Source organism: Triticum urartu, chromosome 3A (assembly GCF_056163025.1).
Source record: "Triticum urartu cultivar PI428250 chromosome 3A, HENAU_Tu73, whole genome shotgun sequence".
Classification (NCBI taxonomy): domain Eukaryota; kingdom Viridiplantae; phylum Streptophyta; class Magnoliopsida; order Poales; family Poaceae; genus Triticum; species Triticum urartu.
This window is the reverse complement of record NC_141875.1, coordinates 357593536-357617088: the sequence shown is the minus strand read 5'-3', so window position 1 is coordinate 357617088 and position 23553 is coordinate 357593536. Positions and strand designations below refer to the sequence as shown.

The 23553-nt window shown below is 45.8% G+C and overlaps 1 protein-coding gene and 1 pseudogene across 1 annotated transcript; both read right to left on the bottom strand.

Moving 5' to 3' along the window:
* Nucleotides 1-1185: 1185 nt before the first annotated feature.
* Nucleotides 1186-8071, bottom strand: LOC125548332 (uncharacterized protein At5g01610-like). Its single transcript, XM_048711965.2, has 3 exons — nt 7985-8071; nt 1928-1982; nt 1186-1583 (listed from the first exon to the last, which is right to left on the bottom strand). The coding sequence occupies exons 1-3, from the start codon at nt 8069-8071 to the stop codon at nt 1186-1188; spliced, it is 540 nt and encodes a 179-aa protein (XP_048567922.2).
* LOC147979696 (uncharacterized) lies at nt 2346-6714 on the bottom strand (annotated as a pseudogene).
* Nucleotides 8072-23553: the final 15482 nt, after the last annotated feature.

Genomic DNA, 23553 nt, shown 5'->3' with positions numbered 1-23553 from the left:
GTGAAGAAGTTTTGAAAATGTGAACAAAATTTCAAAAACCTTAAAAACATGAACAAGAAATTTCAAAGAAATTGTGAACGCATTTCAATTCCAAAACAAAAATTTGAACTATGAATATTTCTATAAAAAATGAATTTAATGTACGGTGAACATTTGCTTTGAACGATGAACATTTTTATACACTGAGATCATTTTTTTATACAAAGTGATCATGTTTTAAAATGTACGATGCACATTTTTTATACACAGTTAAAAAATTTAATGTATGATGAACATTTCATAAACATTTCTGAAACGTGATTTTTTTGAAAAATATGAACTTTTTGTGTGAAAATGAACAAAAAAATAGAATTCCATATTTTTTGAACGTTTAGCAATTTTTGATAATTCTGGATTTATGAAAAAAGGAAATCAGGAAAAAGAAATTGAAAAAAATAAAAAATAAGCAGAAAAATAAAAAGAAATCAAAAAGAAATCAAAAAGAAAATCAGAAAAAACAGAAGAAAACCGGTTGAAGGAACCTTCTAGGAGGTTCCAAAACTGGTTGCTCCTTGAAGTGGGCTGGCATGTGCGGCGTCATCGCTCGCACCGCTTCAGTGAAGCCGCAGCTCCGTGAGCATGCCAGCATCAAATAGGATCCCACCAAACAGGTCTCTTAGTGTGTATCTCAGAAATCAACTAGGCCTCCAAACAGATTTTCAAAAAATATTCATGATGTTTTTAAAAAAATTATGTACTAAAAAATATTAATGAAATTGAACAGAATGTTTGTCAAAATGTTATCGGTGATGCAGCAAAATGTTGTCATGGCCGTTGAAGATTATGAATTTTTTTTTCTTCCGTTGCAACTCACGGGCCCTTTTGCTAGTCCGTATCAATATGTCTTCAACGGTTCAAGAAAAGACTATGCCTTCCAACCCACGCAGATGTGTGCCTTGAAATAATCATCATACATGACCCGATGACCGTGTTTAATCTCTGTCGGAATCAATCAGATTTTGCCGGTTCACGTAGAATAAATTTTGTAGGTACTTTTTTTGTTAACTCGATCGATGTGCCGCTTAATTTACAAATCTGTTTTCTCTTACGCACATGACGGACGAACATTTTTTTTGCGAAGAACACGATGGACGAAGATGACCACAGTGGTACAAGCTTTTCACACAGAGTTGCTCCGAAATTAATCTAGAACTTGTCTATGGAAACACCATCCCTGACAACCTCGTAGGCGTGGCGATTCCAGGTATTGTTCAAGCCGGCGCAGAAATGCACTTTGGAGGCTTCCGTCCTGATGGCGGTCACCTTGATCCAAATGAGGATCTTGGTCTTGATGCCCTCCACCTCCGACAGCTTCCCCTTGTCGAGGTTGCCGGTCACGCAGGTGAAGAATCGGAGCACCAACGAATCCTTGTAGCCGACCTCGCACGCTGACGCGATATGCACCATGAGCTTCTTTGTCTCCTCGTCGAACTCGTAATTGGTCGCATCTTGTGGGAAGAGGCCCATTTTTTTGCGAATGGGGAAGAGGCCCATTGAAAGGTCGTATTCCTTTAGGAGTTCGGGAAATGGTTTCTGCATTTTCCCTGAAACCAAAATGGTTACTTTCTTGCTCGCATGGCGACACGGACCGGTAAAAAAATTAATGACCCCTTAAGTAGTTATAAGTGCAGGTATTGGTGTTGTATAAGTAAACATGACAAACATTATTCATGAGATGATCACCTCCTTTTTGAGTTAAGATTACCACAAGAAATGCAGAACATCCGCATTGTTAAGATGCAAGTGTTTATGCAGATTGCAGTAGACAAAGAAGAAAGAGCTTCACGCCATTTTGAATGTGCGCGCCCTATCATTTCCGGGGGAGATGAAATCACGCGTGGTGTGCCTTTTGAACTAGGATGAGCAAAGCTAGGGAAGGGTACCTTACCTTTGATTTTGTTGACCATCCATTTGGCTCCATCTCCGATGCTGCTTGATATACTCTGAATCGAAATAACAAAATGGTTTATGGAGTGAACAACTCAGAACACAAGAAAATGGAACTCATTATTACTACTAGTTCCCATTACTTGGAGAAACATGGCAAACAAAACAGAATCTTATAGAACCAAGATATTTATGCAAGGCTTTATTTATTCACCCGAATGCTTCATGGTCAGGGAGATCGGTATGCATAACAGCACAACAACATTCTAAATGCCAACAGAGAACACAATAGCTCTGATCTAGCTCAAGTCAATAGTTCTTCCATCCTGCAAGTAAAATCAACACTAGCTAGGTGGCTGTAGGTTAAAGCAATCAAGCATATGGGCTACCAATGCAAGAAGGGTATTTTAGAGGGCTGATCAATTAATCCCATCGGATACAGCAGGGGCCCAAGGCAACGGATAATCGTTGAGAAGGCTGGAGCCAGATTTCAGGCAGTCAATACTGCTGGAAATATGAGCAATTTATCAAATGATTTTATTAACAGAAATACTAGGTAAAGCGTGACTAATATAGTACAGATAAAACAAGTCATGCATTCTGACAGAGAGAAGGTAAATAACATCTGCATATATGAACTGTAGCCTAACATATCTAGAGCAGACTGTGGAGCTAGTTGCATGTATGGAGTAGAACCTAACACATGTAGGGAAAGTACTAGTACGAGAAACTGTGGCAGGACATCTAACAGAAAGAAGAAGAACACATACGTGACAGCAGCAGTAGCAGCAGTACTGGACTTGGGGTCGATGTCCTCGCCAGCCATGTCGTCGAGGAGGTTGTCGATGTCGGGGAAGTAGTCGTCGTCGGGGAAGTAGTCGTCGGAGTCCGGGGTGACCGTGACAAAGAAGTCAGTAGTCGCGCTGGGCGCTCCCCAAAAACCTTATCACCCTTCTCCCGTACAGGACTCAAAGAGGTGAGCTTTCGGAGGCCTACTGTCCCGACTCGCGGTGCACGCCGCAAGCCGGGATGAGGAAGACAACAGTAGCTCAGAGATTGGAACCGGTAGCGAGAGGAAGGAGAAGTTCTGGTGCGCCTCTCTGAGAGGAGCGACCTCCCTTTTATAGGCGCAAGAGAAGGAGGCGAGAGGCTGCGCCGGGAGCTGAAGGGAACGCGGGAGACGAAACGAACAGACAGCAGCTGAAGGGTGCAGCGTTCGTATTCAATATCCACTACAGTAAAAACTTTCCAGCTTTTTAGACGTTTGGATATAATCCAATGCAATAACTCCGAAGTTTTTCATTTTTCTGACAGACTTTAATCTTCTCTGAACGTGTCTTGATGACTTCATGTTATCCTTTGAGCTGCTCACTTTCGTGATCACAGTTTGATTATCACAGTTCATAAGGATACCCGGTACAGGTTTCTCAACAACCGGCAAGTCATTCAAGAGTTGATGAAGCCAATCTGCTTCGACCGTAGCTGTATCTAGTGTTGTGAGTTCTGCTTCTATTGTTGACCTCGTTAAGATGGTCTGCTTGCAAGACTTCCAAGAAATAGCGCCACCTCCATGGGTGAATACATAACCACTCGTGGCCTTTATCTCATCAACATCTGAGATCCAGTTTGAGTCACTATACCCTTCAAGCACCTTTGAGTGCCCAGTGTAGTGAATTCCATAATTCGCAGTGCCAAACTCTCCCTAGAGCTTTTCCAATGTACATCTCCTGGTTTTGAAACAAACCGACTCAGTTTGCTAACAGCAAAAGAGATGTCAGGTCTTGTAGCACCGGCTAAGTACATAAGCGAGCCAATAATCTGAGAATACTTCAATTGGTCTCTAGCAATTCTTCGATTCTTTCGAAGCAACACACTCGCATCATATGGTGTTGGAGAGGGCTTGTAGTCACTATAGCCAAAGCGACTCAAGATCTTTTCCACGTAGTGAGATTGAAGCAATGTGATCCCATCATCATCGTCTCTCAACAACTTGATGTTTAGAATGACATCAGCCACTCCTAAATCTTTTATCTCAAAACAGCGAGATAGAAAGTCCTTGACCTCCTTAACAAAATTCATATTTGTTCCGAAAATCAGTATGTCGTCAACATACAAGTAAAGGATAACTCCCTCGCCCCCACCATGGCGATAGTACACACATTTTTCAGCTTCGTTTACAACAAAGCCTGCAGCTGTTAAATTTCTTTCAAACTTCTCATGCCACTGTTTGGGTGCTTGCTTGAGTCCATACAAAGACTTCAGCAACTTGCACACTTTTCTTTCCTGACCATCTAGTACAAACCCATCTGGTTGTTCCATATAAATTTTCTCGTCCAACTCTCCATTTAGGAAAGCAGTCTTAACATCCATTTGATGAACGAGAAGCCCATGCGAGGCAGCTAGTGAAAGTATAACTCGAATAGTGGTCAGTCGAGCCACAGGTGAGTAAGTATCAAAGAAGTCTTCACCTTCCTTTTGGGTATAACCCTTAGCCACGAGCCAAGCCTTGTACTTTTCAATAGTACCATCAGGCCTAAGCTTCTTCTTGAATACCCATTTGCATCCTATAGGTTTGCACCCATAAGGACGACCAGTTATCTCCCAAGTTTCATTCGCCAAGATGGAATCCATCTCGCTACGAACCGCTTCCTTTCAGTAGTCAGCATCTTCAGATGCATAGGCCTCTGAAATATAACTGGGAGTGTCATCTATGAGATACACAAGAAAATCATCACCAAAGGACTTTGCAGTCCTCTGTCTCTTGCTCCTAGTAGGAACTTCATTGTTCTCCTCCACGGGACTTTCAAAGTGTTCCATTGAAATTGCAGGTTCGGTAATTGTAACTGATTCCTGATTCGATGAACTAGGCATTTTCTGATTAGATGAGGTAGCCATATCCTTCATGGGAAAGATATCTTCAAAGAAAGTCGCATCATTCGACTCCATGATCGTACCAACATGCATGTCAGGTACCTCAGATTTTACAACCAAGAATCTATAACCAATGCTATGAAAAGCATATCCCAGGAAAACACAATCCACGGTCTTTGGTCCAAGCTTGAGCTTCTTTGGAATTGGCACATTGACTTTCGCCAAACAACCCCAGGTTCGTAGACAAGAGAGCTTTAACCTTTTCTTCTCCCATTCCTCGAATGGAGTTATCTCTTTGTTCTTTGTGTGGACTCGGTTTAGGACATGACATGCTGTCAATATCGCCTCCCCCCACCATGCCTTGGAGAGACCCGATGTGTCTAACATGGCGTTAACCAAATCGGTTAGAGTACGGTTCTTTCTTTCGGCCACCCCATTTGACTGAGGTGAGTAGGGAGGCATTCTCTCATGGATTATACCATGTTCCGTACAAAAAGCATCAAATTCATTGGAAAAATACTCTCCACCACGGTCGGACCTAAGCCTCTTGATTTTTCGATCAAGTTGGTTTTCCACTTCAGCTTTATAGATCTTGAAAAAGTTCAAAGACCCATCCTTAAATTTCAGAAGATACACACGGCAGTATCTAGTGGAGTCGTCAATTAACATCATGAAATATTTCTTTCCACCTTTTGTCAAAACACCATTCATTTCACATATATCTGAATGTATGAGCTCCAGTGGTGCAAGATTTCTCGTTTCCGCAGTCGTGTGAGACTTACGAGGTTGCTTAGCTTGCACACAAACTTGACACTTAGATACCTTGACAGTGCTGAAACTAGGGATCAAGTTCAACTTCGCTAGTCGTGACATGCAACCAAAGTTAACATGACAAAGACGTGAATGCCACACATTTGATTCACTATTGTTGCAAACATGATTAACAACTTTATTGCAAACGTCTAATAAGGATAAACGAAACAGGCATCCTGACTCATAGCCTTTACCAACAAAGGTTCCATACTTGGATATTACAAATTTATTCCACTCAAAGACAAGCTTATAGCCATCTCTACACAGAAGAGATCCGCTAACAAGATTTTTATTGACGGAGGGGACATAAAGCACGTTCTTCAGTCGCACGATCTTCCTCGAAGTAAACTTCAGATCGACCGTGCCAACACCACAAACAAAAGCACTTGAACCGTTGCCCATCAGCACGGTTGAAGTCCCTGTGGTCTGATAAGACGAAAACATGGAAATATCACCGCACACATGCACATTAGCACCCGTGTCAATCAACCAATCAGGAGAATGGCATACTGAAAGAATAGTGGGAAATATACCATACCCATCATCCTTCATGTCAATGTCTCCAATGACAATATTAGCAGTCTTGCCGCCTTTCCCAGGATGATACTTGTCATAGCGATTAGGGAAACTAGGAGCCCAATGATCAGGATCCCCGCACACATGACAAACACCTTTCTTCTTGTCATTCTTCTTCTTGAAGTTCGTGTGTTGCACAGCCTTGTTCTTCCCATCAAACTTTGCTTTACCATCAAACTTGCCCTTGTTCTTGAACTTGTGGGGCTGGAAGTTTTTCTTCTGTACCAGATTGGCACTAGATCCTCCCTTAATACCTTGAGCACGTGTGTCCTTTGCTCTCGCCTTTTCTTCGACATCAAGAGTACCAATGAGATCCGGAACGGAAAACTCCTATCTCTTATGCTTCAGTAAGGTAGCAAAGTTCCTCCACGAAGGAGGAAGCTTGGTGATGATACGTCCGGCAACAAACTTGTCCGGTAGGATACAGTTGAAGTGCTCAAGCTCTCTAGCAAATGACTGTATCTCATGAGCTTGCTCAACCACGGAGCGCTCTTCAGTCATCCTGTAATCATAGAATTGCTCCATGATGTACAACTCAGTGCCGGCATCGGAGACCCCAAACTTGGCCACGAGTGCGTCCCACATATCTTTTTCATTGTCAATTGACGTATAAGCATCAACTATGTTCTCACCAAGAACACTCAAGAGAGCAGTCTTAAACAGAGTATCCATTTTCTGAAAAGCTTGTTCCTGTTGGGCATCAAACTCCCCTTCAGGCCTGCCAAGCGTGGCGTCATAGCAACTCATGGTTTGAATCCATAAGACTGCTCTCACGCGCCACCTCTTATAGTGGATACCCTCAAACATAGGAGGTCTCATGGAAGAAGCAAAACCACTTGGGGTAAATTGCCTATAATAAGGTTTTTGGATTGTTGGAAATATGAGCAATTTACCAAATGATTTTATTAACAGAAATACTAGGTAAAGCATGACTAATATAGTAGAGATAAAACAAGTCATGTGTTCTGAAAGAGAGAAGGTAAATAACATATGCATATATGAACTGTAGCCTAGCATATCTAGAGCAGACTGTAGAGCTAGTTGCATGTATGGAGTAGAACCTAACACATCTAGGGCAAGTACTAGTACGAGAAACTGTGGCAGGACATCTAACAGAAAGAAGAAGAACACATACGTGACAGCAGCAGCAGTACTGGACTTGGGGTCGATGTCCTCGCCAGCCATGTCGTCGAGGAGGTTGTCGACGTCGGGGAAGTAGTCGTCGGAGTCCGGGGTGTCTGTGACGAAGAAGTCAGTAGTCGCGCTGGGCGCTCCCCAAAACCCTTATCACCCTTCTCCCGTACATGACTAAAAAAGGTGAGGTTTCAGAGGCCTACTATCCCGACTCGCGATGCACGCCGCAAGCCGGGATGAGGAAGACAACAGTAGCTCAGAGATTGGAACCCGTGGCGCGGCACGTCGTGACGAGGCGTGGCGTGGCGAGGCGGGCGGCGAAGGAGGAGTGTGCGTGGATATCCCTCTTGTTCTCATGCTCATACAAGTGGGGAAAGAACCTCCCTTATAAAGAAGTCCAACTCGCTCTAAACTAGCAATATGGGACAAAACTTTGTTCCACCTCTTGCCTTGCATGAATGGGTTGCATGAGCCTCTAGGATTTATTAGGAATTTCTGAAACTGCTATTGGGCTATGCCCAAAATAGACAAAATTCCAGCAAATACAAGGGAGACAAGATGATGCATGCATGCATGCATGTTTAGAATGAATGATTCGGACCAGGCACGAAATCGAATTGAACAAGTTTAAAGAAATCTAGGGAAAGGGGAGGAGGGGACTGACATTGAGCTCGTCGCCGACGTTGTTCATCTCCTTGCCGGCCTGCTGGTTGAACCAGTACCCAGCTGCCTTCCCCATTATCTGATCCATGGTCAAGGATCAAATCACTGCTCCTGTTGGCCAGAAATTCCCCTTTTGCTGATCGAAAATGTCTGGAAATCGATTTCTCCGTCGTCTTCCACCTTTGGTATCGTCGACGACGGTCAATTTTAGTGCGAGGGAGGGGGAGCCTCCTACTTGTTAGACCCACATTTAATGACTAGGATTTGACGTGGACAGGGCGGCCCATGTGCCCGGGCGGGGCGCCCAGATTTTCAGAAAATATTCACGACTTTGAAAAAACGTTCCAAAAATTTAAAAATGTTCACAAATTCAAATAACCATTCATGAAATTCAAAAAATGTTCATGAATTTCAATTATTTCCAAATTTCAACAAAAGGTTGTCGACTCAAAAAATATTAGCAAAGTTCAAAAATCGTTCCACAATTTTTTTTAAAAAATCACGAATTTTGAAAAAATCGCGAATTTAGAAAAGGTCATGATTTAAAGAAATGTTCCACATTTTAAAAAATATACATAATTTCAAAGGATTCATGAACTTTAAATAAGTTTGTGATTTAAACAAGTATTCTCAAATACAAAAATTATTCCCAAGCTGAAAAATAAAGAGGGAAAAATAAGGGAATTTCTAAACGGTGCTTAATGCGGGAGCTCCTAGTCGGCGCTGCAGGCGCCTATTAGGAGATGCGGCGCTCGCGACAGCACAGGGTGGGCCGGCCCACGAAGGGGCACCGCACAAAAAAAGAGCGAACATCCAAAAAATAGCGCCACCGCGGCGAATCAAACTCACGACCCACACATCCTTCAGTGCGTTCCGCTAACCACTCGGACGTGAGGTTGCAAGTGATTAAGTACACCGGAAACCTTTAAAACTTATTAGAGCCGCTGTTACATGATTTCCTTTAAAAAAAACTGAAACATCACAGATTTCGAAAAAAAAATTGAACATGCAAAAATACTTTGCCCTATTCAATAAAAGTTAAATGGTTCTGAAAAAAGTTCATCAATAATAAAAAATAGTTCACAAAAAATTGAAAAATGTTTATCCAAATCTTGAGAAAAAAGATCACCAATTTCAAAATAGTTCACAAACTGGAAAATGTTCATAAACTTCAAAAAAAGCTGATCGAATTTGAAAAAAATGTTCATTGAATTTGAAAAGGTTTATCGATTTTGAAAAAAGTCCATTAAATTTGAAGAAAAAGTTCATTGAATCCGAAAAATGTTCATTGAATTAAAAAGAGTTCATCGAATTTGAAAAAAAAATCATCTATTTTTCCAAATAGTTCAGTAAAAAAAAGAGTTCATTCATTTTGAAAAAAGTTCACAAAAAATGAGGAAAAGTTCACCGATTTGAAAAAAACGTTCATTGCATTTAAATAAGTTCATCTAATTTGGGCAAAGTTAATCGAATTCAGAAACATTCATCAATTTTTAAAAAGTTCATCAAATTCAGAAAAAGTTCATCAAAATTGAAATGTTTTTTATCGAATTTGAAAACAGTTAATCAATTTTAAAAAAGTTCATGACACTTGAAAACAGATTTTATAATTTGAAAAAAGTCCATTAAGTTTTGGAAGAAGTTTATCAATTTTGAGAAAATTTTGTCGATTTTGGAAAATATTTCATCGATTTGTTGAAAAGTTCATTGAATATGAAAAAAAGAGACAGGGAGAAATGAAAAAACACAGAAAGAAAAACAAAAAAGAGATAGCAGAACAGAAAAAGGAAACATAAAAAACGGAAGAAAACCGGGTAAAATAAAATCCCCGGAATCCAGCCTAGAAAACCAGGTGAAAAAACCAAACTAGGGCTCTCGCGGAATAACTAAAATATGTGAAAGAAGAAACTTAACATATGTTGCGTGATTGGCAAGATGGTTAGTACCCTTCTCCTTGTACGAAGGGGTTCTGAGTTCGAACCCCCACGCACACCCTTTTTTGGAGTTTTTAACAGAGAACCCACATTGGCACTTGTGCAAAAAAGAGCGAGTGGTAGGTTTCAAAACCACGACCTCCTCGTGCTAGCTAGCTAGGATAGCCAACTAGACTAATCACAGCGATGCGATTAGCTACAGTCTATTCGTTCCTTTGTTCTTTTTTCTTTTTCTTTTTTATTTTTCATTTTTCTTTTTCTAATTCGACAGGAAAAAATCATCGATTTTAATAAACATTTTTCAAATTCGGTGAAGTTTCTTCAAAATCAATGATTTTTTTTTTCAAAAAATGAGTTTTTAACAGAGAACCCACATTGACACTTGTGCAAAAAAGAGCGAGTGGTAGGTTTCAAAACCACGACCTCCTCGTGCTAGCTAGCTAGGATAGCCAACTAGACTAATCACAGCGATGCGATTAGCTACAGTCTATTCGTTCCTTTGTTCTTCTTTCCTTTTCTTTTTTATTTTTCATTTTTCTTTTTCTAATTCGACAGGAAAAACTCATCGATTTTAATAAACATTTTTCAAATTCGGTGAAGTTTTTTCAAAATCAATGATTTTTTTTTCAAAAAATGAGTTTTTAACAGAGAACCCACATTGACGCTTGTGCAAAAAAGAGCGAGTGGTAGGTTTCAAAACCACGACCTCCTCGTGCTAGCTAGCTAGGATAGCCAACTAGACTAATCACAGCGATGCGATTAGCTACAGTCTATTCGTTCCTTTGTTCTTCTTTCCTTTTCTTTTTTAATTCATTTTTCTTTTTCTAATTCGACAGGAAAAAATCATCGATTTTAATAAACATTTTTCAAATTCGGTATAGTTTTTTCAAAATCAATGATTTTTTTTTCAAAAAATGAGTTTTTAACAGAGAACCCACATTGGCACTTGTGCAAAAAAGAGCGAGTGGTAGGTTTCAAAACCACGACCTCCTCGTGCTAGCTAGCTAGGATAGCCAACTAGACTAATCACAGCGATGCGATTAGCTACAGTCTATTCGTTCCTTTGTTCTTCTTTCCTTTTCTTTTTTATTTTTCATTTTTCTTTTTCTAATTCGACAGGAAAAAATCATCGATTTTAATAAACATTTTTCAAATTTGGTGAAGTTTTTTCAAAATCAATGATTTTTTTTCAAAAAATGAGTTTTTAACAGAGAACCCACATTGGCACTTGTGCAAAAAAGAGCGAGTGGTAGGTTTCAAAACCACGACCTCCTCGTGCTAGCTAGCTAGGATAGCCAACTAGACTAATCACAGCGATGCGATTAGCTACAGTCTATTCGTTCCTTTGTTCTTCTTTCCTTTTCTTTTTTATTTTTCATTTTTCTTTTTCTAACTCGACAGGAAAAAATCATCGATTTTAATAAACATTTTTCAAATTCGGTGAAGTTTTTTCAAAATCAATGATTTTTTTTTCAAAAAATGATTTTTTTAATTTGATGATTTTTTTTCAAAATCGGGGAACTTTTTCCAAATTCTGTGAATTTTTTCAAATTCGGGTTGGGTGGTTCGGTGGTTTTCGGTGACTTGGTTCGTCGGGGTCGGCGACTTAGGTCACGAGGTGAGAGGGGGTAGGCGAGTTTGTCCCTCGTGTTAGGCGATTCGGGTTGGTGCTTGGTTAGTTTTGGGCGACTTGGTTCGTCGGGGTCGGCGACCTAGGTCACGAGGGGTGAGGGGGTAGGCGAGCTCGTCCCTCGCGTTAGGCGATTCGGGTTGGGTGCTTCGGTGGTTTTGGGCGACTTGGTTCGTTGGGGTCGGCGACCTAGGTTGCGAGGGGAGAGGGGGTAGGCGAGTTTGTCCCTTGTGTTAGGCGATTTGGGTTGGGTGCTTCGGTGGTTTTGGGCGACTTGGTTCATCGGGGTCGGCGACCTAGGTCACGAGGGGAGAGGGGGTAGGCGAGTTCGTCCCTCGCATTGGGCGATTCAGGTTGGGTGCTTCGATGGTTTTGGACGACTTGGTTCGTCGGGGTCGGCGACCTAGGTCGCGAGGGGAGAGGGGGTAGGTGAGTCTGTCCCTCGTGTTAGGCGATTCAGGTTGGGTGCTTCGGTGGTTTTGGGCGACTTGGTTCCTTGGGGTCAGCAACCTAGGTCATCAGGGAAGAGGGGGTAGGCGAGTTTGTCCCTCGTGTTAGGCGATTCGGGTTGGGTGCTTCAGTGGTTTTGGGCGACTTGGTTCATCAGGGTCGGCGACCTAGGTCACGAGGTGAGAGGGGGTAGGCGAGTTTATTCCTCGTGTTAGGCGATTCGGGTTGGTTGCTTCGGTGGTTTTGGGCGACTTGGTTCGTTAGGGTCGGCGACCTAGGTCACGAGGTGAGAGGGGGTAGGCGAGTTTGTCCCTCGTGTTAGGTGATTCGGGTTGTGTTCTTGGGTGGTTTGGGGCGACTTGCTTCATCAGGGTCGGCGACCTAGGTCACGAGGGGGGAGGGGGTAGGCGAGTTTGTCCCTCGTGTTAGGTGATTCGGGTTGGGTGCTTCGGTGGTTTTGGGGGACTTGGTTCGTCGGGGTCGGCGACCTAGGTCGCAAGGGGAGAGGGGGTAGTCGAGTTTGTCCCTCGTGTTAGGTGATTTGGGTTGGGTGCTTCAGTGATTTTGGGCGACTTGGTTCGTTGGGGTTGGCAAACTAGGTCACCAGGGAAGAGGGGATAGGCTAGTTTGTCCCTAGTGTTAGGCAATTCGGGTTGGGTGCTTCGGCGGTTTTGGGCGACTTGGTTCATCGGGGACGGCGACCTAGGTCACGAGTGGAGAGGGGGTAGGCGAGTTTTGTTGGGGAACATAGCATGCAATTTCGAAAATTTTCCTACACTCACACAAGATCTATCTAGGAGATGCATAGCAATGAGAGGGGGAGAGTGTATCCACGTACCCTCGTAGACCGAAAGCGAAAGCGTTAGATTAACGCGGTTGATATAGTCGAACGTCTTCACGATCCAACCGATCCAAGTACCGAACGTACGGCACCTCCATGTTCAGCACACGTTCAGCTTGATGACGTCCCTCGAACTCTTGATCCAGTAGAGGGTCAAGGGAGAGTTTCGTCAGCACGACGGTGTGGTGACGGTGATGGTGATATGATCTGCGCAGGGCTTCGCCTAAGCACTACGACGCTATGACCGGAGGAGTAAACTGTGGAGGGGGGCACCGCACACGGATAAGAGAAATATTGGTGTACCTTTGGGGTGCCCCCCCGCCCCCGTATATAAAGGAGGGGGGAGGAGGCCGGTGGTCACGAGGGGCGCGCCAAGGGGGGAGTCCTACTTGGACTCCTAGTCCAAGTAGGATTCGTCCCCCCTTTTCCTTTCTCCACCGGGGGAATAGGAAGGAGAGGGAGAGGGAAAGGGAAGGGGGCCGCGCCCCCTCTTCTTGTCCTATTTGGACTCCCTAGGAGGGGGGCGCGCACCACCCCCCGGGGCTTCCCTCTCTCTCCCTTTAAGCCCATGTAGGCCCAACACTTCCCCAGGGGGTTCCGGTAACCCCTCGGTACTTTGAAAAAATACCCGAATCGCTCGGAACCATTCTGATGTCCGAATACTACCTTCCAATATATGAATCTTTACCTCCCGACCATTTAGAGACTCCTCATCATGTCCGTGATCTCATCCAAGACTCCGAACAAACTTCGGTCCACCAGATCACATAACTCATATAGTACAAAATCGTCATCGAACGTTAAGTGTGCGGACCCTACGGGTTCGAGAACTATGTAGACATGACCGAGACATCTCTCCAGTGAATAATAAACAACGGAACCTGGATGCTCATATCGGTTCCCACATATTCTACGAAGATCTTTATCGGTCGTACCGTAATGACAACATACGTTATTCCCTTTGTCATGGGTATGTTACTTGCCCGAGATTCAATCGTTGGTATCTTCATACCTAGTTCAATCTTGTTACCAGCAAGTCTCTTTACTCGTTCCGTAATGCATCATCCCACAGCTAACTCATTAGTCACATTGCTTGCAAGGCTTATTATGATGTGCATTACCGAGAGAGCCCAGAGATACCTCTCCGATACTAGGAGTGACAAATCCTAATCTCGATCTATGCCAACCCAACAAACACCTTCGGAGACACCTGTGATGCGGAGCATCCCGCGTTTATCCCCATGTACACTCCGACTACTCTCCAAGCCCCAAGGATACATAAGACGAGACCTCAACTAAACACCGTTGGACACAAGGTGAACTCGCTCCTCTTCGAACCATCACTTTCCATACGTGAGACATGGCTACTACCTCAAACATGTGCGCTATTGATGACCAGGAACCAAGAGGAAGCCCATGGACAAGAAGGCGAGGACACCAAGCGCGAGGAACAAGAAGAAGGGCCACGGAAGAAGCTCCAGCCACCGGACGACCGGTCGGGACCGGACGTCCGACGCCTGAAGACCCACCGGACGACCGGCCCGGACCGGACGACCGACGATCCCGCACCCAAGCCAAAATGAGCGGACGTTCGACAAGTCCTGGACGTCCGACACACTCCAGCGTCTGGGCGTCCGACCGCCCCCGGAAATCCGGCGCCACCTCATCCGAGCCAAAACACCGGACGTCCGACAAGTACCGTACGACCGGACCCTCGCGAGCCACCGGACGACCGGACCCTCGCGAGCCACCGAACGTCCGGTACCCGTCGGACGTCCGACGCCTGTCTGTGCACAGTGTTCGGGCCCAAGGCCTATGTACCCCTTCACTTCACCCCCATTTGCACTAAGACTATAGATAGACCTCCTCCTCCTCCTAGATAGGGTTAGCAAAGGATTAGCTTATATTTTGTGTGAGAGCTTTGCTCATACACTTGGATACCTTCTCCTTGGAGATTCGAGCCTCCACCAGAGAAGATCCCCCAAGCGGATTCAAGACCCCTTTCTAGGGAAGAACTCAAGACCTCCTCACGGAGAAGAATCGGTTACCCTATGTATCGTCCGTTGTTGACTTTGGATCTTGTATCTTCTCTTTGTGTTTCGAGGATCTAGCACTTGTGTAATCATTCTTGTTGGTTTGAGTGTTCTCTCGTGTTTCCCTTGTGTTTTCCCCTCGTTCCCCTCCTCGTGTTCTTCTTGTTCATCGCGGGATCCGCTCCTTTCGTGAAAGATCGGCCGTATAGGGTTCCACCCTACATCATCTTGGTATCATGAGCCAGGTTGATCACGATTTCAGAGCCTCCCCGTTGTGTTGCTAGCCTAGTTTTTGTTGTTTTTTTTCCCTAATTTGAAAATTCCTCAAAAATAGCCCCCAATTTTTTTTGTGATTTGTTGGTTTGGCGAAGTTTTGTTGATTTTGATTCATGGATTTGCTTGGTTTCAAGTGGATCTAGCATCTCCCCAATTTTCCCCATCTTTCATCCACGAAATCTCATCAATTTTGACCCCAAAATCCCCAAATTCCGCCCAAAATCGCGTCACGGATCTCAAATCCCGCGTTGACCCTGATACACTGGACGACCGTCACTTTACCGGACGTCCGGAGCCGCAGGAACCACCGGACGTCCGACCTTAACGGACGACCGGAACCCCTAACTCGAGCTGAAATTAGGGGATTTCCGACCAGACCGGACGTCCGGCGACCGGACATCCATTTTTTCCGGATGTCCGCTACCTGTAGATATCAACTTCGGCTGATTTTTGTTTCGGCCATAACTAATTCATCTGAACTCCGATTTTGACGTTCTTTAGCTCATTTTGAAGCTCTTGACATCCCCTTCCCACAAAAATACCACCAACATCATTTGACTCCATCAAATGTTTGGAATTTTGGCTTCTTTTCCTAGGGCTTCCACCACATCATCCGCTACACCACCACCGACTTCCGCAACCTAACCATTTTTTGTTCCCCATCGCATTAGTGGTTGCTTGAGGAGTGATTTGAGTCTCCTAAGGTGTCTAGGCTACTTAGGGATGGTTGCTTCTTCATCAACCACCATCACCACCATAACTTCCGCATAGTTTTGCCCACCTCACACTTCCGCCACCTCGATTTAACCCAATTTTGTTTGTGTTGTGAGTTGTGTCTCCTAAAGTGTTTCGGCTACTTAGGGACCGTGCTTCCAACTCCGACACCATGTATAGTCCACCACCTTACCCTCCATTTCCGCATTGCGTACTCCATAACCCATCATTGCATTTCCGCAATTCCTTTGAGCTTCCGCAACCACCACCGCATTCCCGCTACCACAATTTGACATTTGAGATTTTGAGTTCGCGGTTTTTCTGTTTCCTAAGGTGTTTCGGCTACTTAGGGACGAGTCTCCATCATCTTGGTATCTCCATCAAGATCACCGCCACTCATCATCGCCACGAACGGTAACCTCCATATCATCTTGGAATCGTGGTATCCCTCCATTGTATATTCCCTTGCCATTGCATTGATAACCCCTAGCCCATTTGGCGTCACTTGCCTATCGAGACCAGCCTTTGAGTATTGCCGGCAATGTTACTTGTGCACATTAGTAATCTACACCATACATTGCATACATACCATACCATATTGGTATCATCTTGGTATCATATCATCCTTTGTGCCACAAGTTTGTTCCCGCATATATACAATTGCTATCTTGATTTGTGCATTGTGCAAAAGTGGCCATACAAAAAAAAGAATAAGTTTTTAAGCAAAAGAGAAAGAGCAAAGAAGCTTGTAAGCAATAGCCATAGCATCATACCACATTGTCATATACGATCATCTTGGATCATACCACCAGAGCATACATACATAGCATACTTGGGATAGAAAGTTCATACATTTTGCATCTTATAGGTTGTGCACAAGTGGTGTATCCGCCTATTGAGGAATCGTGCTAGCGTCTCTCTTGAGTTGTGCAACACGAGCATTTTCTGTGGATTCCACATTTTGTGCTCATCCTTGGTTGCACGACCCATTTATCTATCCGTGTGTGTGTTTCCGTGTGCCACATATTTCTATTGGTCTACTTGTTTCACTTGCGAATTTGTGAATCTCTTTCAACATGATTGACTCTTGCTAACATTTTGAATCACATTTTTGTGCCACTATCCTCACCGAGCTCCACCATAAGCCTTGTTTGTGTAGGTGTGAGAAACCGACAAGAATTGGTACTAATTGTGCTATTTCCTTGTCCACATTAGAGTGATCATTGATCCACTTTCAACTTCGGTCAAGGTACATTTGGTATTCGTTCCTCTCTTTCTACCACTCACATTTTTATCTTGGAGTGATGGATAGGCAAGGCATTTCATCTTCGGTCTTCCACAACAATGACGGCGTGAACAACTACATCACCAAAACGTCAATCTTCGATCTACAACGACAAATGCAAGGCGCACAATCAAGATTGCAAGAGCGCATCGAGAACCTCTCCATCGACATTCGTCACTCCGAAGCTAGGAAAAGGGACTGCATCGACAACAAGCTTTCCGCACAAAAGGAGGAGCAAGATGCAAGGATTGAGGAGATTCGGACCTTGTTGATCAACCATTCTTCCCCTTCATCATCCTCAAGGCAGCGACACTCAAGTCACAAGTCTTCGGAGCGCAAAAATGATGCAAGCGCAAGTCGTCCACGTCCACATCTCCATGGCAACCAACATCACGTTCGTGATCCACATCGTCATGAAGGGCAAGTCACCTCCAAGCATCATGTGCACGACGACGACGAACGCCATCGAGCTCAAGCACAACAACGACAACATCATCATGAAGATGCTCGCCAAGCACAAATGCACAAGTCCCAACAAGCCCTACTTCATGCCAAGTCCAAACTTCGCGAGCACAAGAGAAGACCGCGAGATGAGCACCACCAATACAGAGCTATGGCTACACCAACCACTTCGGCATCTTCGCCAAGTGCTATCAAGGCATCTTCGTCTTTGGACGTACGACATCTTCGCCTACTTCCCATGAGTTCCCTACATCGACATCTTCAACAACGAGGCGACCACCTACGAGCCAGGGCGACACTTCCATCTTCGGAAGCCCCCCAAGGAAGATGGCCGAGCATGGGACATTCCCTTCGGTCATGGAGACAAGCTACGAGGTGCCACATCATATGGGCTTCCAACAACAAGACGGTGACAAGAAGGTCGAGCAAGGGCTATCCCCTTCGACCACGGCGACGAGCATAAACCTCTTCAACAACATGAAGACAGCACCCATATTGGACTCATACTCCGAGTCAAGCTACGAGACCGCACATGAGACCTTATCTTTGGTCTTAGAGGAGAGTGATGATGTGACATCTTCGGCCTTCACCCACGGTTACAACCACGACATGATGGAGCATGGATACATTTGCACCAACATCTCTCTGACACCCACATGTGACGAGATGCCCCAATTGCCATGTGAGGAGAACCACCCCACCATGAGTGATATGAGTGACTCCACCATTTGTGACATTGAGCGCATTTCCTATGAGAGGATGAGTGTGACCACCACTAGCCCCACACTTGAGAGCATCCAAGAGGAAGTTAGTGAGCCACTGTGGGAGTCTTGGATTAGGGGGTCTCCAGACAGCCAGACTATCTCCATTGGCCGGACTGTTAGACTATGAAGATACAAGATTGAAGACTTCGTCTCGTGTCCGGATGGGACTCTACTTGGCATGGAAGGCAAGCTAGGCAATACGTATATGGATATCTCCTCCTTTGTAACCGACCTTGTGTAACCCTAACCCTCTCCGGTGTCTATATAAACCGAAGGGTTTTAGTCCGTAGGACAACAATCACAACATACAATCATACCATAGGCTAGCTTCTAGGGTTTAGCCTCTCTGATCTCGTGGTAGATCTACTCTTGTAACACCCATATCATCAATATCAATCAAGCAGGACGTAGGGTTTTACCTCCATCAAGAGGGCCCGAACCTGGGTAAAACTTCGTGTCCCTTGTCTCCTGTTACCATCCGGCCTAGACGCACAGTTCGGGACCCCCTACCCGAGATCCGCCGGTTTTGACACCGACATTGGTGCTTTCATTGAGAGTTCCTCTGTGTCGTCACCGTTAGGCTTGATGGCTCCTACTATCATCGATAGCGATGCCGTCCAGGGTGAGACTTTTCCCCCTGGACAAATCTTTGTATTCAGCGGCTTTGCACTGCGAGCTAATTCGCTTGGCCATCTAGAGCAGATTGAAAGCTACGCCCCTGGCCATCAGGTCAGATTTGGAAGTTTGAACTACACGGCCGACATCCGCGAGGACTTGATCTTCGACGGATTCAAGCCACAGCCGGGCGTGCCGCACTGTCTTGATGGGTATGACCTAGCTCTACCACCGGACGGCACTCCAGAGGCCGCGCCCACACCAGCTCCGACCCTTAGCTCGGAGCCAACTGCGCCAATCAAGGACGGGTGGCTAGACACCGCCTCAGGGGATACAGTCTCGACAGCGATTGAGGCAAACACCAGCATAATCCTCTGCGCGGCCCGTGACTCCAAGGTGCCGGACTCTCCTCCAGACCCCGAACCATCCGCGCCCCCACCAACCGAATCCGATTGGGCGCCGATCATGGAATTCACCGCCGCAGATACCTTTCAGCACTCGCCCTTTGGCGACATTCTGAATTCACTAAGGTTTCTCTCTTTGTCAGGAGAGCCCTGGCCAGATTGTGGCCAACAGGATTGGGATGCGGACGACGAAGAAATTCGACGCCCACCCACCACCCACTTTGTAGCCACTGTCGATGATTTAACCGACATGCTCGACTTCGACTCCGCAGACATCGACGGTATGGACGACGATGCGGGAGGCGAAGATAAACCACCGCCCATAGGGCGCTGGACGTCCACTTCATCATATGACGTATACATGGTGGACACACCAAAAGAAGAAGACGACGAGGAACGGAAGGACGCACCGAAGGCTTGTTCCCTCGAGAAGCAGTCAAAGCGGCGGCGCAAGCGCCGCCCCAAATCCCGCCTCACCAGAAATAACGATCACACAGACCCAGCGTTGGAGCAGGGCGAACCACTACCGGACCACGACAATACGGAGAATCAAACCGAACGAACCAATTCTGTCAAAGATAATACTCCGGACGACACAACGCCAGACAGGCACCCGGAGAAGCAGAATGCCCATAAAAGGCTTGTTGCCACCGCGAGGAGTCTAAAAAAGCAGAAGCAAAGGCTCAAGGCTGCGCAAGACACACTCCAAATCAGATGGAGTAAAGTACGCAACACAGCAGCGCAGTATGGCAACAATCGCCCCAACAAGAGCTACCCAAAGCGGAAGTTGCTACCTGATTTCGATGAGGAGGCCTCAGACCCCTCACAACCAAAAATCAAAACGGCCACCTGGCCGGATAGACGACCTCACGGCCAACATCAAGCGGCAAAAAACGCGACTCACAAGCCAATACGCGATCCACGCGAGGGCTTGCACCAAAAGGACGGCGCAACCAGATCCATCTACGGACCACGGAAGTGCGCCCCAGCTTACAATGTACCACAACAAACATCCGAACAACGCGGCACACCCAGATACAGGGGTGCAGCACACCCCCTATGTTTCACCGATGAGGTGATGGACCATGAATTTCCAGAGGGATTCAAACCCATAAACATAGAGGCATACGACGGAACAACAGACCCTGGGGTCTGGATTGAGGATTATATCCTCCATATCCATATGGCTCGAGGAGATGACCTCCACGCCATGAAGTACTTACCCCTCAAGCTCAAAGGGCCAGCCCACCACTGGCTTAAAGGCCTCCCTGAAAACTCCATTGGAAGTTGGGAAGAGCTTGAAGACGCTTTTCGGGCAAATTTTCAAGGAACTTATGTCCGACCTCCGGACGCGGATGATTTGAGCCATATAACTCAACAGCCCGGAGAGTCATCCCGAAAACTTCGGAACATGTTCCTTACTAAAAAGAACCAAATTGTCGACTGTCCGGACGCCGAAGCCTTGGCAGCGTTTAAACATAGCGTCCATGACGAATGGCTCGCCAGACACCTCGGCCAAGAAAAGCCGAGAACGATGGCAGCATTAACAAGCCTCATGACCCGCTTTTGCACGGGTGAGGACAACTGGCTAACCAGATGCAGCACCAGCAACCCCAGTACATCCGAAGTTAGAGATGGAAATGGGAAATCACGGTGCAACAGCAATAACAAGCGCCGGAACAAAGGAGACAGCACGAAGAGCACGACAGTAAACGCCGGATTCAAAAGCTCTCGGCCAGGTCAGAAGCCGCCCTCTAAAGGCGCCAGAGACGAACTGTCCATCCTGAACAAAATTCTGGACCAAATATGTCAGGTCCATAGCACCCCTGGCAAACCAGCCAATCATACCCACAGAGAATGTTGGGTCTTCAAGCAGTCCGGCAAGCTCAACGCCGTACACAAGGGGGAGGATACACCAAGCGAAGATGAGGATGAGCCTCTCAAGGGAGACGCTGGGGAACAAAAGAAATTTCCACCAGAAGTCAAAACAGTAAACGTGTTACACGTGCTCATTGGAAGAAACAAAACGACACTCCCAGAAAAATACGCCCGAAGGCCCATCACCGTGGAGTCCTGCCAGTGGTCGTCTCAACCGATCACTTTCGACCATCATGATTACTCAGCAAGTATCCGGCGTGCAGGATGGGCTGCCCTGGTATTAGACCCAATAATTGACGGATACCGCTTCGCACGAGTCCTGATGGACGGTGGCAGCAGTCTAAACCTGATATACCAGGATACAATCCGCGAAATGGGGATAGACCCAACAAAAATTCGCCATAGCAATATTACCTTTAAAGGAGTAACGCCAGGCCCAGGGGCTCATTGCACGGGCTCCCTACTACTAAAAGTTATATTCGGCCTCCCCGATAAATTCCGTAGCGAACATCTGACCTTCCACATCGCTCCGTTCCAAAGTGGCTATCAAGCACTACTCAGATGCGAAGCTTTCGCTCGCTTTAATGCAATACCACACTACGCTTCCCTCACACTCAAGATGCCCGGTCCACATGGCATCATTACAGTGAACGGAAGTATTAAGCGATCTCTGCGTGCTGAAGAGCGTGCGACTGCCCTGGCAGCCGCTCACTAAAAATTGCCTCACCAGCTAAAGCATTTAGCAGGTCGTCACGACCTTGGACACAGCTAGATGAGTCCGGCGCAGCCATATGCAATTTATACCAGATCAATGATCACACCCCTATTACAAATACAAGGGGCTCAACGTGGGCAAACAAGCGGCGATTCTTACTTACCTAGAATTATAAATGATTTCTTTAAAAAACTATCTTTTTGCACGACAGCTTTTTTCACCTCAGCTCCTCTCTTTTACAGATGATCATCGTGCTACACCCGTCTAGGATACGACACAACGGAGACACAGGCACAGACGTGCAGCAGGGACCCGCTCCAAGGATTCTTTTTAGATTAAGACCCTGCATAAACCTTTTTTACTGTCTCTTGTTGATACATATCCACCGACTTAACAAAATTGAGAAGGATGCTGACGTCTTGGCATGTGGCCACGCCAGAATAATGCACGTACCTAGACACAAGGGGCTTCTTACAAGCAGCACTATTTCGGCCCGGTTTATACCATAAAGACCGAATACCTCAGGGAGTGTTCGGCGTCGCGAGTTCGGCCTTATATGCATCAGCTCCGAATCATTGTCTTTGGTCAAATGTTGGGTTTGCCCGGATCCTGTGTTTTGGTGCCTTACGTTCCGCTTTACCGGCTAAGGTAGCACCAGGAGAACTACTGCGATTGTGCCCCGGTTCATTCGGACGAGCGCCTTAGTAGAGAAAGCCGAAAACTGACTGTCATGATATAGCGTGAGACTGGTCAACCACTCGATGACCTATCGGAATGTTAGAATTCCTCCACCTTAATGAAGCGCCGTTTTCCGGCCAGGCATATACGCACCCCGCAATCGGGAGAGTGCGGAGCCACCAGGGGCTATCTAGTAGCCCCACTGTCAAACTCCTATGGCTAAGTGAAAGTGTTCAAGCATTATAGTCCGGTTGCCTCGCTCGCTGCGCTATGACCTCCTTATCAGGACCAAGACGTTGGATTAAGTGTGAACACGCGTTTTTTGCGAGCACCTCCACATTATATGCGTGGGGGTTGAAGCCGACAGCTACAATCTTTCAGGTTATACACATGTATACATAAACGGCCGCACAAGAGGCATCATACTACTTTCAGGCAAAAGTATAAACATAGCCTTATAAAAACTTCATAAAAGCATTATGTTTACAATGAGAATACATATCACTCAAACATAATATTTTTCGAGCACTGGGCCTCTATCAAACGAGTTCCCTCGAGAACTTCCTCGAAATAGTGTTCGGCAGCCACACGGCCTATGGCCGAACCCTGCGCCGCAACAGTGGTAGCGTCCATCTCCGTCCAGTATGTTTTAACACGGGCAAGGGCCATCCGTGAGCCTTCTATGCACGCCGACCTCTTCATCGCATTAATGCGCGGCACCGCATCAAGGAGCTGCTGCACTAAGCTGAAATAGCTGTTCGGCTTAGGCCCTTCCGGCCATAGTTGATCCACAACAGACCTCATGGCAAGTCTGGACAACCTATTCAGTTCGGCCCATTCGGCTAGCTGGTCAGTCAATGAAAGCGGACGCTCTGGAACATGGAATTGCGT

What these genes read in the sequence shown, in the direction of transcription:
- LOC125548332 (XM_048711965.2), bottom strand. Translation starts at nt 8,071, where the DNA reads ATGGATCAGATAATGGGGAAGGCAGCTGGGTACTGGTTCAACCAGCAG. An exon ending in ACGTCGGCGACGAGCTCAAT is followed by an intron (nt 1,983 to 7,984) that starts GTCAGTCCCCTC and finishes ATTTCGATTCAG; the next exon opens with AGTATATCAAGCAGCATCGG. An exon ending in GATGGTCAACAAAATCAAAG is followed by an intron (nt 1,584 to 1,927) that starts GTAAGGTACCCT and finishes TTTTGGTTTCAG; the next exon opens with GGAAAATGCAGAAACCATTT.